At 42.4% G+C, this 16,501-nt stretch overlaps 1 protein-coding gene across 1 annotated transcript in view; it reads left to right on the top strand.

Moving 5' to 3' along the window:
- Positions 1-16,501, top strand: part of CACNA2D3 (calcium voltage-gated channel auxiliary subunit alpha2delta 3) — a 787,108-nt gene that overhangs the window by 357,123 nt on the left and 413,484 nt on the right. Inside the window, exons 7-9 of the mRNA XM_065884772.1 lie at positions 577-637; positions 732-882; positions 12,277-12,351. Of these exons, the coding sequence (XP_065740844.1) occupies positions 577-637; positions 732-882; positions 12,277-12,351 (287 nt within the window). The remainder of the gene's footprint in view (positions 1-576; positions 638-731; positions 883-12,276; positions 12,352-16,501) is intronic.

Below are 16,501 nucleotides of genomic sequence, written 5' to 3'. Positions count from 1 at the left end.
GCTTCAAAGACTGAAATTGAAATTTTATTATGCAGTATAGTTAGGGCCATTTTATTTCATTTCAGTGTAGAAGTCCAAGACAAAACAGAACTGAAAAGAGAACAGACTTGTGTATATTCTGAGATGGAAACATATTGAATGCTTTCTACCCCCCGTGCCCTAGACATATACCTATCTGGGTCCAGGGACAGGGCCTGACCCTGCCCAGAGATCCATGAATGATGCAGCCAGGTCCAGCAACTTGAAGGACAGTGAGAAATGACCTTGGCTAACTTTATCATTAGCCATGGGAAGGGGCTGGAGTCATGTCCTTTCTTGATGGACAGTGGGTTACTAAAGATGTCACCACTCTCTAGCAGATCTTGGAGTGCCTGAGTAAGGCCGTGTTTGCTATGGTGTTCCAGCCCTAAAGCACCTTCCCAGAGTTGGTGATGGAACATTTGATGAGCTCCAGGGTCGGTGTTTGCATGTGATTTTTCACCGTGTTCATTCAATCAGCAAAGCAGAGCAGCCTTGAAATGCTGTGAATAAATATTTGAAGTTTCTGGGTTTCTTATAACTCTATTTTTCTTCTAGGGATTAAATGGGAACCAGATGAGAATGGAGTCATTGCCTTTGACTGCAGGAACCGAAAATGGTAGGAAACGGTCAAACCTCTTAGTTATTTTTTAAAAGAGGAAACTTGCCTAGAGATTCAGGATTCATTTTTACTTAATTTTCCTCTGATCTAGGTACATCCAGGCAGCGACTTCTCCGAAAGACGTGGTCATTTTAGTGGATGTCAGTGGCAGCATGAAAGGGCTCCGTCTGACGATCGCAAAGCAAACAGTCTCATCTATTTTGGATACGCTGGGGGATGACGACTTCTTCAACATAATTGCCGTAATTGCAGCTGTTTTGTACTTTCTTTGCACTTTGAGTTCATGTGATCTTTTATCAGCAAGCAGTTCACATTCTTATTGATTTTGTATACATAGCATTAGATGCCCTAGGATGAGGTCTCATTAGTCCCACGTGCGTTCACTGAATCGTGGTATTGGAGGGATTTCAGGCACTGGGAAAGCAGTTGAGCACATTTTTTTCTCACCTAGCACTCAGGCACTATTATCTGGAAGAGTAGCACCAGATTTAGTTTTCCTGGAGAACCAACCCTTTCAGAACCTTGGGGAATTAGACCTAGTGAGATTTTCCTTAAACTACTAGATATTCTCATGTGGAAATTAATTTTAAGCTAGGTTAGTCTGATGACAATGATAGTAACAGTAATCATGATGGTAAGACAACGAAAATGTAGAGAGCAGTTTAAGGCTCATAGGGTACTTTATCTCAGCTTCAGAAACAAAAGTGGCATTTATTAAGTGCCTACTCTGTGCCATTTGCCTACTCTTCATATTGGTATTATCTTCATTCCTCACAGCAGCCCTAGCGTGTAGGGGGTGGTTTTGGCATTTTCTCAAGTGAGGTTGCAGGGATTGAGAGTGTCAGTAACTTGCGGAGGTCACAGAGCTGGGAAGTGGGAGATCCGGGAACCAAGCCCGTGCATGAACACACTGCCTGGGCAGGAGCACTAATTCAGGAGTCCATCTCCAGTTCTCTATCCTCTTCTCCCCCGTTCTCTGATATAAGTCTCATCATGTTCCTTATTTCCCTCCCACTCTTTTCCAAAGATGATAGCCACAATGAGGCTGGTTGTTATCCTTGAATACTTAGCTGGGTGCTTCTGTGTGATGGTCACCTGTGCTTTTCCACATCACCTCTATCTGGGACTTGGAGTGGCTGCAGCAGGCAGTGGAGGCAGTGTGGTGAGAAGACAGAGCTTGGCTTCAGGGATGGGACTTAGTTTTGAATGCTAATTTGGCCACATACAATGCTGCGTCTTGGGATGAACCACTTGAGTCTGCCTCAGCCTGCAGCTGTGATGCAGGTGCAGTCACATCACTTCCAGGGTCCCTGCCAGGATAACCCAAGCTGGTACACAGGAGGCCAGTGTTAGGGTATGAAAGAAGGGCTGCTATTTGAAGAATGAGTGGCATGGACATGCTCCAAGAATGCTGTTCCTGTGTCTGCATGGCTTTTCCGGGCCCCTGAGCAGAGTGTGTCATCATGGAACCCTATTTCTGGGCAGCCTTCTGCATGGGCATAACATCCACTTTTTATTTTTATTTTTTTATAACATCCACTTTTATTCACTGGGCAGAGGACATGGGTATTGAAGTGACACTGGGCTTGCAGAGGGGATTGCTTGGTTAGTGTCCTGCCAGCTTCTGATGAGACTTGGAGCAAAAAGGCACAGCAGCAGGGCACCATGATTTAATAGCTTCAGATTTTAAAAAGCCCTAAAGAAGAAAAGGAAGAGAATAATAAATTCCATGGGAACAGAGGTTGGTCTTGTTTATTCAGTGAACTATCCCCAGTGCCTAGGACAGTACCTGGCAAATAGTAATTTAAATCCTTGTTGAATGAATTATACCAGCAGCTGCTTTCCATGGAGCATCACTGCCAAGTGTCCCAGTGTAGATGATCTCATTGGATATTCACCCGAGCTCTGTACCGCATAGCCTGGAGACAGAGGCACCAGGAGGTAGCAGCTACTGCCTTTAGGTCACACACAGAAAAAGTGGCACAGTGAGGACCCAGAAACTGTCCAGGTTCCCCTTGTCCTGTTTCCTGAGCAGAAGTGAAGAAAATATAGTTGAACCACTCAACCATCTTACTGTAAAACTGTATGGCCTCAGGCATAGCTCTTTGAAGGAGATGTTTCAGACAGAACTTTGGGTTTCCAAATCAAGAAAAGTTACTTTAGTTACCAGGCTCATTGTGAATATGCAAACCTGGGCTGATCCTCACACATCCTGAAGCATTTACAGATAAGAAGCTGCTAATTTGGGACTATCTTTCTTTTTAATCTTTAATTACTCAATACAGAAGTATCAGAAATCTGCATAATAAGAGCTAGCTAATTACATTGTGAATCCTTTATCAGTCAGGATTTGTTGTTCTGTTAACAAAACCAATCGATTGAAATAATCTCTGTAAATTCATTAAGATATACAAACAGTGTCAACTCAATAATGAAGAGAGGGTGATTAAGATAATTAAAAGTAGACATGCCAGTTATTATAGAACAGCTAAGGAAAAAAAATTTCTTTTTTACCCCAAATTGGCCCCTTATATAAAGAAACCCATTAGAGGGCCCATTAACCCTCACTGTACATCTGTTTGTTAGTTTTCAACATAAATGATCAGTTTCAAGACTATTTACATAATTATTTCGACAACTAGAAAGATACTCTGAACTTTTTCATTTGAAGCCTCTATAGTAAAATCATGAACTCTATTCCCTTAATGGGATCAAATATGTTTGAATTTATATTAAAAGCCTGAGGTCATAAAAGGAACCACTAATTAGCAGTAACTCTAATGTATTGATTGCTTTTAATATAGGCAACATATGTAAAAATTTTAAACAACTCAGAAATGTTCCCATTCCCTTTCCATTTGGCAAATATTCTTCCAAATTTTTCTGTATATATATGAACACATATTTTTCCCACAAAAATAGAATCCTGTTTTACAGAATATTCAGCAACTTGCTTCTATACTTGTATTGTATCAAGTGTACCTGAAGAACAGAGCATTCCATCCTCTATAGTTGACATTAATTTTTTAACCAGTCCCCCTTTGCTGGACACTATGCTGTTACTAATCTCTTTTCTACTCAAGAGTGCTACAGTGAATGGACTCATACATATATTTTTGCAGGATTGGGTGTGCTTCTGTTGAATAAACTCTAGAAGTGAAATTGTTGCACCGAAGGAGGGTCTGCACAGAGTTAGGTATTATCAGAATATCCACTAAGCAGGTTATAATGTTTGCATACTTAGAAACTGTATTAGTCAGCTCCATCTGCCATAACTAAATACCACAGACTGGGTGGCTAAAGCAACAGAAATTTATTTTATCCCAGTTCTAGAGGCTGGAAAGTCCAAAGTCAAGGTCTGGCAGGACTTGGTTTCTGGTGAGAATTCTCTTCCTTGCTTGCACATAGCCACATTCTTGCTGTCTGCTCTCCTGACCTTTTCTCCCTGTGCTTATGCAGAAAGAAAGAGAAAGAGGGCAAGCTCTCTCACATCTCCTCTTATCAGGGTACAATCCCATCACAAGAGCCCTACCTTCATGACCTCATCTAACCGTAATTACCTCCCAAAGGCCCCATCTCCAAATACCACCACACTGGGGGTTAAGGGCTTCAACATATGAATTAAGGGGAGGACACAAGCATTCAATCCATAACAACAATATTTTGAGGGCCCTAAATAGTAGATTTGTAATTGACAAGTCTTCATTTGCATTCCCTTGAATTGTCTCTTCCAACCCTAAGTGTGTTTCACCAGTTTTGCCTTGCCAAATTTTGGTGGTGGTTTTTTCCTCCATCTCCTTTTCCTATTTCTACAGTGGCAAAATTGCTCTGGTAATATGATGTACATGTTTCCTCCATCTGTCTAAAATGGTCACTTGCCCCCATCCAGAGGGAGACCCCACTGCAGGCTCTTGTAAGTAAGTGCAGGGGGCTGGAATGTTTGAAACTCCATTCAGAATGCCCTGCAAATCTGTCTGAATGCATTGTTCTAGTTGGCTGGATTCCATTTACGGGAGAGGACATTATCATTTCACCCTTCATTACACTGTCAGTTTTCTCTTGCTTGCTGGGTAGATGTTTGAGGAGACATTTCAGTGTTTTAGAGAGAAAGTAAAAAATACAATCTTTATTTTTAATGTTGGAAGCTCTTGTACATTGTAGGTTTTTTGTTTGTACAAATCTAATTCATCATTGCCATTTGATTTTCAGTGCCATAATGGGGAAGGGAAGAAAACAATTTAAATGGTGGAAAAGACTTTCCTTGCCCATTCTAGCCATTTTTGCATGTTTGTATTAACTTCATTCCTAAGTGCATCTTATAGAGTATTCTGAAAAGTGTCCAATCCAGATCTTTCCAGAGAATAAACATGAAAAGATAATGTTAAAACTTGTTTTAGTTTTCCTGAGCAGGATATTGCAAAATCAATCTAAGACCAATGAACTAAATGATTGAATTATGAAAGAATAGTTGAAATATGAGAGTGATTTTGTGCAGTTGAAGTTAAAATTTAAGATCAGACCACTGGTGCATGAAGAGAGATGTCTCTGACAAGAGAAAAGCCATATTTTTCTGATTCACTTTGAAGTCTAACTCCAAGCCATGCATTAAATTAACAATATTATCATAAAAATGAGGGTGCTAATTCTGTTCCATGCTGAAGTTAGAAAAATGAGCCATGCATTAAATGAACACAGTATTAACTGGGCTGATACTGATAAATCAATTTAAATGCCTCCTGTAGCTCGTGTTTGTGCAGAGTTGAATAGAGAAGAGCATCATTTGTTAGTTCAACCCAGAACTTCCTGGTGCCCTGGTTTTGATTTGCAGAATTTTCTTCAGAACCGTTTCTCCAGTGCTTTGCCTGCTGTGGATTTGCTTTTTAAAGTAATCGATTCCGTATTAAAAGTATGAGGATGGTATTTTCTTTCGGTGCTCATTTTCTCTGTACTGCTAATTATGTCCAGTCATGTTTCAAATTACACAAGAAGCTTTTGTAATGCAAAAGATCCCTGGGATGCCTTGTGTTGGTGAAAATATTGTGGATTCATCTGCTTCATTACATAAACTCTACACATTTTCATTCTAAAGGTTATTTAATCAAAAGTGCATCAATAAAACCATAAAAATATTTAATGGAGTTCCAGCAATTCTACATCAGATTCTTGCATTGTATGAGCATGCCAGTATTTTAATTCTGTATATATATATTTTTGTGTGTGTGTGTGTGTGTGTGTGTAACCTAGGCTTCTCTAAAACGGTTATTACCTGTTTTTCAAAGAGGCTAGAGATTCTTATCATATTAGTTTATTTATTTTTTTGTCTTTGTGTCAACTATTTTTTTTCTTCTCTTGGCTTTGTTTCTAATCTTTTCCATCAGTGATCTTCAGTTTTTGCCTTTCATTTCTTTGTTCTGGTTATTTATTTATTCAACAAATACTGTTGAGTGCTAAGAGTTAAGTACTGAGGCTGCTTTTGTAGATAAGGAAGACAGGTTGTCTTCCTGCATGGACTTTGAGGTTTTGTGTGTATGTGTGTGCTTTGGATGTGGATGCGACCAGGAAGCAGGTGCTCACAGTCATGTGGACAGAGCAGTCTCAGAGAGGGTTGGGTTGGGGCAGGGAGGCTGAGAGAGCACAAAGCTGGAACATGCAGCCAACGGGGGGCTCAGTGATGGCTTCTTGGAAGAAGCGATGACGAAGTGAACACTTTAAGATAGGTAGGCATTAGCCAGGCATATGCATTGAGGTAGGGCAGGAAAAAGGAGAATAACAATTGAGGAGGAAAGTGCTATTTTCAGGTTGTAGTAAGTTTTCTCCCACCCCCAGGAAGTACAGGCCTGGCTGGCTTGACCAAAAGGAGTTCAGTGACTGGACATAGTGGAGTGGGGGTGAATGTGGGAGGCAGAGAGAGTGGGTAGGTGGGGGTGATGGGGAAAAGAATGGTAGTGGATTGAGAGGGGCGGTCCAGATCAAGCAAGTCTGGTCAGCCACGTAGAGGAACTGGTACATCCCCTGAAGGCAGTGGAAGACGTGGAAGGAGTCTCTGCTGTAGGGTGACATGTCCACATGTTCCCTAAAGTCTCTTCTTTCTTCATGAGGTCTTTCCTCATTATCCTTAAAGGCTACTGTTGATCTTCTTTTGTTAGGCCTGAAAGCTGCATTGCTTTCATTAATCATGTCCAGCTTCCAACGTTAAGCAGGGTTCAGAATCTCCAGTATCATCCAGAGCCCAGTCAGCTGTCCTTTGCTCTCCAGTCTCTGGTCTGAGATTTACATGAACCAACATGTGACACTGTTCTACACCAATGCCGAAGCTTGCATGAATCTTGGTGGGTGAGCCCAGCCCATTTGTTCTTTGTTTTTAGATTCTTCTCCCAAAAGGTCTGGCCATTCATTGAATGAAACTTGGCTTTCCTCTTTTAGATCATCATTAAAATTCCCATTGAGGGTTTTGCTGTGTCTTTTATTTTTTTGTGTGTCTTTAAAATGCAAGATGTTGGGGGTACTTCCAGAGATTGGGTAAAAGGAAAGAAAAGGCAGATGGTGATGTATTCCTTGCTGTCAGAGCCTAGAGCTTGGCGGTTGGCCTGAGTAGCATGGGTTTCTCTTGAGGGTTTTTTTTTTTTTTTTGGATGGACCGTGGCAACATCACAAATAAGCACTTTTTTATCATGAAAAGGAAAAGCAAACATTATTGAGCACATTCTTTTACTAATAAAAGTAAGAAAAAGTGGTCCATGATCACTCCACAGTGATGATCATGTGCAAATTTAGCCAGTGCTTGATATCCCTGACACATGGCAGGTGCTTAGTTAATATTCAGGGAGCAAACGAACAAAGGGTTTCATGGCAGATACCTTCCCGGCTGGTATTTGGCAGTAGGCTGGCAGCTCTGTCTTGGCTCCCTGTCTGCCAAATACCCAGGTTTTTGGGAGGGTTCAGAGTGTGGCCTAGGGTGGGGCAGTGTACAGCCACACAATGTGGTGGTTTCTGTCTCAGGTATTTAGAGAGTCACATGTGCCTACTGAAGCAGCCCTTCTCTCCAACGAATGCAGAGTCTGTGCTCTCTGCAGAGGTCAGGGGTACGTGAGCCCTGTTCCCAAGAATAAGTCATGGCCATTGCCCCAACACCCCTTCCTACTTAGCAAGTACCATCTGTCAGTCTTTCTGTGTAGCACACAGCACACTCACATAAATATTTTCTTTCTTTCTTGTGCTTGTACACCCAGACACTTTCTTACATGTGGCTTCTCTGTTGACTCTTTACTGAACCATCTCATTTCATCCTCACGGTGAGTTCGTTAGAAAGATGCAGTTACAATCCCCATCCCCCCAATACGAACACTGACACCCAAAGAGTGGAGATGCTTTGGCCAAGGTCACCCAGCTAGTGTGTGTCCGAGCCCAGATTTGAACCCACCCTGTTTGCCGCAGTTGCTTTAGCTCTACTGCTCTACACTTGTGTGAATCAGAGAAGAGCCAATCAGCCAGGAGAAAGGGAGAAGGAAACTGACAGTGACTGAGGCCCTGAGTCTATGTGGTAGATTCTAAGTTCTTTAAAGGGTGAAAGTTCTTCATCCATCTCCTCACCACATGTTTAGTGGGCTGGCTAGACCATCTCTAAGGCAGCCTGGGCTCTCTCCTATCCTGCTAAGATACTCCTCCCATTTCCCAGAAACTTGCAGGAAGGACTAAAATGTTTGGGGAGAGTAGGGGGTGGTTGAGTGCCTCCCTGGGGTTCACTCTTGATAGCGGGAGGGAGCAAAAGCAAATGGCAGAAGAGCATTGCATCTGGCTAATGATGATGTGCATTGCATCCTTTTCTATTAGACCATTGATATCTGATTGTTTAAGTAGGGATGAAGGAGAGCTGAAGGAGGCCATTGTATCTTAGGACTGGAGGTGACCAGATCTTCAGTTGTAAATTGACTTGGCCATCTCACATTGTTTCACAATGTGGAAATCTAGGGGCCATCCATTAAAATGCAGAAATGGAAAGGTTTCCAAAAGGAGAACTGCTGGGAGCCTGGGAGCAGTTCTACATGCAGGGCACCCTTGGTGTCCCCTTCTGGAGGAGTGCTGGCTAGCGTGGTGAGCATCCACAGCCCATGGGCCTCTTTGGCACAGCTGCTTGGTGTGCACCATTCCCTCACACAGACGGCCGAGCCCCATTCCCTTTGGTGATACAGTCCAGATTGCTCAGCATAGTTTTGTCCTGATGCAGTCAAGGGAAATTAGTTAACTGCAAGCTTGGATGATGCCACTAACAAGCTGGCGGGGGTTCAGAAGAGCAGATTCCTCCACTGTGGCCAGGGCTTGCACAGTGACGGCGAGCATGGTTTTGATTACTGCACATGTTCCTCCCTGATGAGGGCAAGAACGTCTTGGTCTTCTTTACTTGTAAGCCCCTCTCCGGTCCCCCACATATACAGGCCTTTACATAACAAAGCAGTTTCAGGTATTTTGCCTCATTGGATCCTCACAGGGGCCCGTGGAGGGTAAAATGAAGATGAATTAGCACCTTATGCGTAAGATCTGGGATCACAGAGGTTTAGTGACTTACCCAAGGCCACACACTGAGTGTATGACAGAGGTGGGGCTTGGACCCAAGTGTCCTGACTCTTACCTCAGAGTATAGAACGCCAGGAATCAACATTGTGAATGTGTATCAGGTAGAATGTAGATAAAGTTTTAAAATTTACCTGGAAAATGGAGTTGGAAAGTTTTGGGCTGCAAGTTACAGAACAATTGAATAAAACTTGCTTCAGTCTATAGGTGTTTCATAATCTCATGGAGGAAGCCTCAAAGAGGGCAGCTGCAGTTTGGTACAGTGGTTCAACAGTGTCAACAAGCACCCACATTGGCTCTATCTTCCTGCTCTGTCTTCCTTGAGCCTTGCTCTCCATTCTTAACCTTGTCAACCTTTGCAACCTCATGGTTGCAAAATGGCTGCTGCAGCTCCACAATAGCATCTCAAGAGGGAAGGAAGGCAGTGGATGTAGAAGAGTTTTCCTTTAATGGCAAGAAAAAAAATTTCATTGAAACTGCCCAGAAAACTACCCCTTATGTTTCATTGGCTGGGAATGGATTACTTGACCACCCCCAGCTGCAAGACATGCTGTGAAAGCCTGTATCCAACAGAGGGGGACCAAATAGCTGTAATTGCCTAAGACTGATTATGCTTCAAGAATGAAAGGAATTAAGCTTTAGGAATGGGCATATTATCACCCTGAACCAAATCAGTCAGTGAGGGAGGTGGAGGAGAGGAAAAATGGCTGGGTTGTTTTTGTTTTTTTTCCCCCAGCAACTTCCAGTGTCAGTTTTATATGCACTGAGAGTTTTGTTTATTTTATTTTATTTTGGCCGCACTGTGCGGCTTGCAGGATCTTAGTTCCCCAACCAGGGTTTGAAGCCGGGCCCTCAGCAGTGAAAGTCCAGAGTCCTAACCACTGGACTGCCAGGGAATTCCCTGGACTGAGAATTTTGGAGAAGCATTTCTTCAGGTTAGACTGTGCAGTTGCTTCCTGGATCCTGAGATGACATTCCATTTGTTGACAGCTGATTTCAGAATTGCATAAATCAATTTTTTCTCCATGCCTCATCTCAGCTCTAAGTCCACTGAGCTATAATTTTTCTGATGGTTTTATGTGACTAAAAACAAAGATTAAAGAGGGAGCAAAAGTCAGATTGATAGGAAACATAGGCTTAGGCGCCAGAGAGGAGAAATTGGGGGCTCTGAGGTCCTGGGGTCAGTGGTTGGAAGGTCAAACTGCTTGGGTTTGAATCTGGACTCCACCCTATGTACTCCTCAGTGACTTTGGGGTTGATCATCCTTACTCGGCCTCTGTTTTCCCAACTGTAAAGGGGGAGTGATTGGAAGTACTTACTACCTGAGGTTGAGGTATCCTGTGAATGAAGTCTAGCCTGTGTCTAGATAAAGGAAATGCTCACTAACAGTTAGTTGCAAATATTAGTGTTATCACTACCCCGACTTGCTATTAAGCATCTTGGTAGGTGAAACCTGATACATCTTAGTCACTGTTGCAGCAGCTGCCAGTCTGGTCCTCTGCAGTCTGTCCCTGCAGTGTGTCCAGAGTAGTTGCCCCAAGCTGATCTCTTTATTTCACCCACTCCCCTGCCCACAGCCTATGGTTCTCACTGCCTGCAGGCTTAAAGTCCAAACTTCTTAGCCAGACTTTGCTCGCAGGCTGGCCCTGTGAGAGATGGTTTTGGTCCCTTCCCTCTGGAGCTCTGGGCTGGGCCTTTGGTCCCTAAAGTGGAAATGCCATGATACTCTCATTGAACAAATTGTTCCCCAGTACCTACTCTGGGTCCAGCCCTGTGCTTGTCACAGGGAATACACTGAGGAACCAGACATAGACCCTACTGATGTGGTCCCACATTGTGATGAAGGATCCAGGCACCAGGCAATTAAAATTTTGGAATGGATAGGAGCGGAGCCTCTATTGCAACAGAGGCAGATTCCCAGAGGAGGCAGGGGTGAGGTGGCCCAGAGGATGAACAGGCGTCAGCTGGAGATGCCAAAGGAGGGCTTCAGGCAGAAGGCCCAATTGTGGAAGGCCTGAAGGAAAAGATGGGTCATCTCAGAGGATAGAAAGGATATTAGGGCAGGCTGGTGCCGAGTTTATGGGGAGGGCTAATGAGTGAAGATGCTAGAAAGGTCAACAGGGCTGAGTGGCCAGAGCCCTGCCAAGCCCTGGGAAGGTTCCTCTGCAGAGCAGTGGGGGGCTCTGAATGACATTGACAAGAGGGGGCATGATTAGATTTGTGTTTGGGAATGTCCCAATCTAGCTACAGTGCAGAGAACCATGCTTGATGAGAGAAATTTAGATAAGACCACCCAAAATTTCTCTTCCTAGCTGTGAGCTTTGGACAAAAACAAGCTTTCATAATCTGGGTATTCTGGAATCAAAAATGATGGGAAGGCTGGCATTGGCCTGTGTGGACAGTGGTGTCACTGGGCATGTGCAGTGCTCTGACCAACACCTGCAAAGGCTCTTACAGGGGACTATCCAGGCCTCTCCTTTCCAACATTCTGTACTCACTCATATGTGACCTGCACATGGGTTCCTTAGCTCCACGAAACCAAAGGCAGAGCGGGAGCCCTATCCGCCCAAGTTTGGAGTGCTCTTTATTTATTTATTTATTTTGCCTCACCATGTGGCTTGTGGGATCTTAGTTCCCTGACCTGGGATCGAACCTGTGCCCCATGCAGTGGAAGCACAGAGTCCTAACCACTGGACCACCAGGAAATTCTGTGGAATGCTCTTTAGATCTCAGCTGGGCCATGCACTGTTAGCCATGCCCCGGTAGCCCCTATGTTTGGAGTCACCCCTGAAGAATTCTCAGTTAACTGTGTACACCCTGAACACTGCCATCTACCAATATGTGCTCTACAAGTTTCCCCCTCAAACAAGAAATGAATAAAGTATGTCTTTGCACTTAAGCACAGTTTTTTTGTAGGGGTACTGATTGAGAAAGTCACCTTATGTGTAAATGATTTGAGCCTGTGATCGTGCTGCTTTTTTGTTTGTGTGTGTGTGTATCCTTAAATTATTGTGTACCCTTCAAAGGCTTAATTAAGCGTTTCCTCTCGGCTGTTTTTCCCTTTGCAGTATAACGAGGAGCTTCACTACGTGGAACCTTGCCTGAATGGAACGTTGGTGCAAGCTGACAGGACAAACAAGGAGGTAGGGCCTGCCGCTGGGCAGGTGCATCAGGGGTCATGGCACACCCATCTCCCTCACAGTGATCAATTACAGTAATTCTGTCCTGGTATTTAGAAACTCACCAAATGTACTGCCCTTTCATTTAGGGCCTTGGAACTCCAGTGTGTAGAACATTTATGAAGAGGCCCAAATAAAATCATGAAAGTAAAATACTTATATTGAGTTCAGATGCTCGATAGTTCTGAAACAATTGATTTTCTTTTGGTCTAAGCACATCCTGTGTTGTGCTTTTCACCCATATTGACACCATTGAAAGAATATGGCTCTTGCTGGAATTTCAAAGAAAATTGAACCCACTTGTTATATCTCTTCTTGCACTTAATAATAAAATTAATTAAATAACTGTTGGGGTAGATATTGGGGTAACTTGACTCCTGGATTAGAAGGTAAGCTTTACAAGGATAGGGATAATGTCACTCTCTGCTGTATCCTTAATGCTCCGAGCATTGCCTGCTTCATAAATATATATTGCCTGGAGCAAAAGGAAGGTATGTTAATGGAGGAACTTAGGAAATGGGATACAAGTTTCCTTTCCAGTTGGAGCATTCTTGGAAAATTTGCACAGTGGATTTCTATAAAATTCTGTTTTCCTTTGGCCACCCTTAAATCTGTCAGTACAACCATCACAGCCACCACCCTACAGGGCCAAATGACAATTTAGGTTGAAAGTGTAGCTGTGGCTGCAACAATGTCACACGTCCTGGGACTCATAGCTATCATTACTCACATTGTTTTGTTGTACCTGCCATGTGGGTACAATAAAATAATGCTCCTCCTCTGGAGAGCAGATCCCCATGAAGTGACTGAGGACAATAGCCAAGGTAGCTCTCTGTGATGTACTATGCATGTGCTGGGAAGAACCTCTGGCCCAAATGGGCAGGGAGTCCCATTGGTGCTATCCTAGATGCAGGTGGTAGAAGTTTGGGTACCTCTGAGGGAGTGAACAGTAGAGGATTGGGAGAAATGCACTAGAACTGGAGCACAGAGTGAGAAGGACAAATTATAACAGAGTTAATATCCAAACTTTAATCTGAGGGGGAAGCACCACTATAATCAGCTTTGCTTTTAGGAGAGAGAAACAAGTATGTTATAGCTCAAAGAACAAGTGTATCCAGGGAATGTTTGTTCATGGTAATTTTTTTGGCCAAGGTAGGAAAAAAATAGCAAACTTACAGCCAGATTTCTCTGGGGACTTTCTCTTTGTTTGGCCATTTCCTGGCTCTAGAGTTCACCCCATTCCCAATTTTGTAGCATTGGAATGTCTCCCAGAGCCTTAAATAGGTGTCCAGTGATGGAGCTCACAACGTTAAATAGAAAAGATTCTTCCTTCAGGTGGCTTCCCCGATGAACAAGGGCAGTGTGATATTTGGAGATATGAAGTCTAATGAATGAAAAAATTGTTAGAGAAAGTGAGCTAAGAATTTATTTAAAATCTCCTTTGAACTTATGAATGTTGAAGATTGAAGTCGTTTTTATTAAAACCAATCCAGACTTTTTATTTTGCCAGTATGGAGTAGCCATATTTTAATCAGATCCCTCCCCTTACAACTGAAAAGTCCTGGACGTTACCCCACAAACAAGTATAGGAAGACCTACAAGGTAGAAAGAAGGGGAACTGCCTAGACTTAAAGACGTGGAGGTGAGTTCCCTGGGTTTTTTTTTTTTTTTTGCAGTACGTGGGCCTCTCACTGTTATGGCCTCTCCTGTTGCGGAGCACAGGCTCCAGATGCGCAGGCTCAGCGGCCATGGCTCACGGGCCCAGCCGCTCTGCGGCCTGTGGGATCTTCCCGGACCGGGGCACGAACCCGTGTCCCCTGCATTGGCAGGCAGACTCTCAACCACTGCACCACCAGGGAAGCCCCTTCCCTGGGTTTTTTATTAATTCCCATAGAATCAATACCTGTTCTATAATAGAATCTGTTCCCAAGTAGAGCACTCCAGAAGCTTCCCACCTGGGCCAACAACAGGCATAGACAAAAACAAACAAACTTCTAAGAAAAGCCTGTTTCCTTTAGTCAAAGGACCAGGAAAAGAATGGCCTAACAATAAAATCCTTTTGTGACAGTACCTTTCCTATTGTAGCCAAACACCAATGGAGCAACCAATAGACCAGCTGTCCACAGTTTCAGCAGGGCTAAACAGGAAGTTGATCTTCCACCCCACCCACAACCACTTGGCCCTTGTGCCACACCTCAACAGACTGATTGACTGCCAAGAAAACCGATTAAATAGGACCCAGAGTCTCACTGTATACAATCCAAAATGCCCAAAATGCAATTAAAAATTCCTTGTCATCCCAAGAACAAGAAAAGTCACAACATAAATGAAAAAGGCAATCAATAGATGCCAATATTGACAGGAATCAGATGTTGAATTTAAAATTAAATTTAATAAAATATTTTTTAAAAAATTAAATTGTTTCAAAAGCAATTAAGAATTCTCTTTTTCATTTATTTTTCAAATAAATGAAAAATATAAAATCTCGGTAAAGAAATAGAAGTTATAAAAAAGAGCCAAGTGGAAATTATAGAACTGAAAAATACAGTCACCAAAATAAAAAGCTCACTGGATCAGCTCAGTTGTAGAGTGGAGATGACAACAGATAGAATTAGTAAACTTCAGGACAGATCAATAGAAATTATCCAGCCTGAGCAACAGAGAGAAAATAGATTGGAACAAAATGAATAGAGTCTCAGGGACATGTGGGACAGCAAAAGGGCTAGCATTCATGTCATAAAAGTCTCAGGAGATGAGAGAGTGGGACTGGATAGATATTTGAAGATATATTGGCTGAAAACCTCCCCAAATTAGTGAAAAGCATAAACATGCATGTTCAAGAGGCTGAGTAAATTCCAAATAGGATAAATCCAAGTAAATCCATGGGAAGACATTATAATTAAATATAATTACACAAGGAAAACAAAAGTGATATCCACCACAGAGAAATGACACATTATTTAAAATACCAATTTGAATAACAGCAGATTTCTCATATGAAACAACGGAGACCAGAAGGAAGTGGCGTAGCATTTTTCAAGTACTGAAAGAAATGAACTGTCCACCTAGGATTCTATATTCAGTGAAAATACTCTTCATGAATGAAGGAGAAATAAAGACATGCTCAGAAGAAAAACTGTGAGAATTTGTTGCCAGCAAACCTACCCTTAAAGAATGGTTAGAGAATTTCTCCAAACAGAAGGGAAATAACAGAAAAAGGCTTGAAACTTCAGAAAGGAAAGAATATAGGAACTTCCCTGGTGGTCCAGCGGTTAAGACTCCACCCTCTCAGTGCTGGGGGCCTGGGTTCCATCCCTGGTCAGGGAACTAGATACAGCGCGTGCATGCCGCAACTAAGAGCCTGCTCGTGGCAACGAGTATCCCGTGTGCTGCAACTAAGACCCGGTGCAGCCAAATAAATTTTTTTTAAAAAAGGAAAGAATATAGAAATGGTTAAATATAGAAGTAAGTATGATATAGTATCTTAATTCTCAGGAGATTTTTAAAAAATTTTATTGGAAGTATAGCTGATTTACAACGTTGTGTTAATTTCTGCTGTATTACAAAGCAACTCATTTATACATATCAGTGTATTCTTTTTCATATTCTTTTTCTTTTTCATACTCTTTTCCACTGTGGTTTATCACAGGATATTAAATTATAGTTCCTTGTGCTATACAGTAGGACCTTGCTGTTTATCCATCCTATGTATCATAGTTTGTATCTACTAATCCCAAATTCCCCATCCTTCCCTCTCCCATACCTCCCCCTTTGGTAACCACAAGTGTGTTCTCTATGTCTGGGAGCCTGTTTTTGTTTCATAGATAAGTTCATTTGTGTCGTATTTTAGATTTCATGTAAAAGTGGTATCATATGCTATTTGTCTTTCTCTTTCTGACTTACTTCACTTATTATGATAATCTCTAGGTCCATCCATGTTGCTGCAAATACTATTATTCTTTTTAATGGCTGAGTAATATTCCACTGTGTGTGTGTATGTGTGTATGTACCACATATATACCACATCTTCTTTTATTTTGAATTTTATTTTATGCTATTTTTTTATACAGCAGATTCTTATTAGTATCTATTTTATACATATTAGTGTATATAT

The sequence above is a fragment of the Phocoena phocoena genome, chromosome 10 (assembly GCF_963924675.1).
Source record: "Phocoena phocoena chromosome 10, mPhoPho1.1, whole genome shotgun sequence".
In the NCBI taxonomy this organism is placed as follows: domain Eukaryota; kingdom Metazoa; phylum Chordata; class Mammalia; order Artiodactyla; family Phocoenidae; genus Phocoena; species Phocoena phocoena.
The sequence above is the reverse complement of the archived record's forward strand: the minus strand, read 5'-3'. Positions and strand labels throughout refer to the sequence as shown.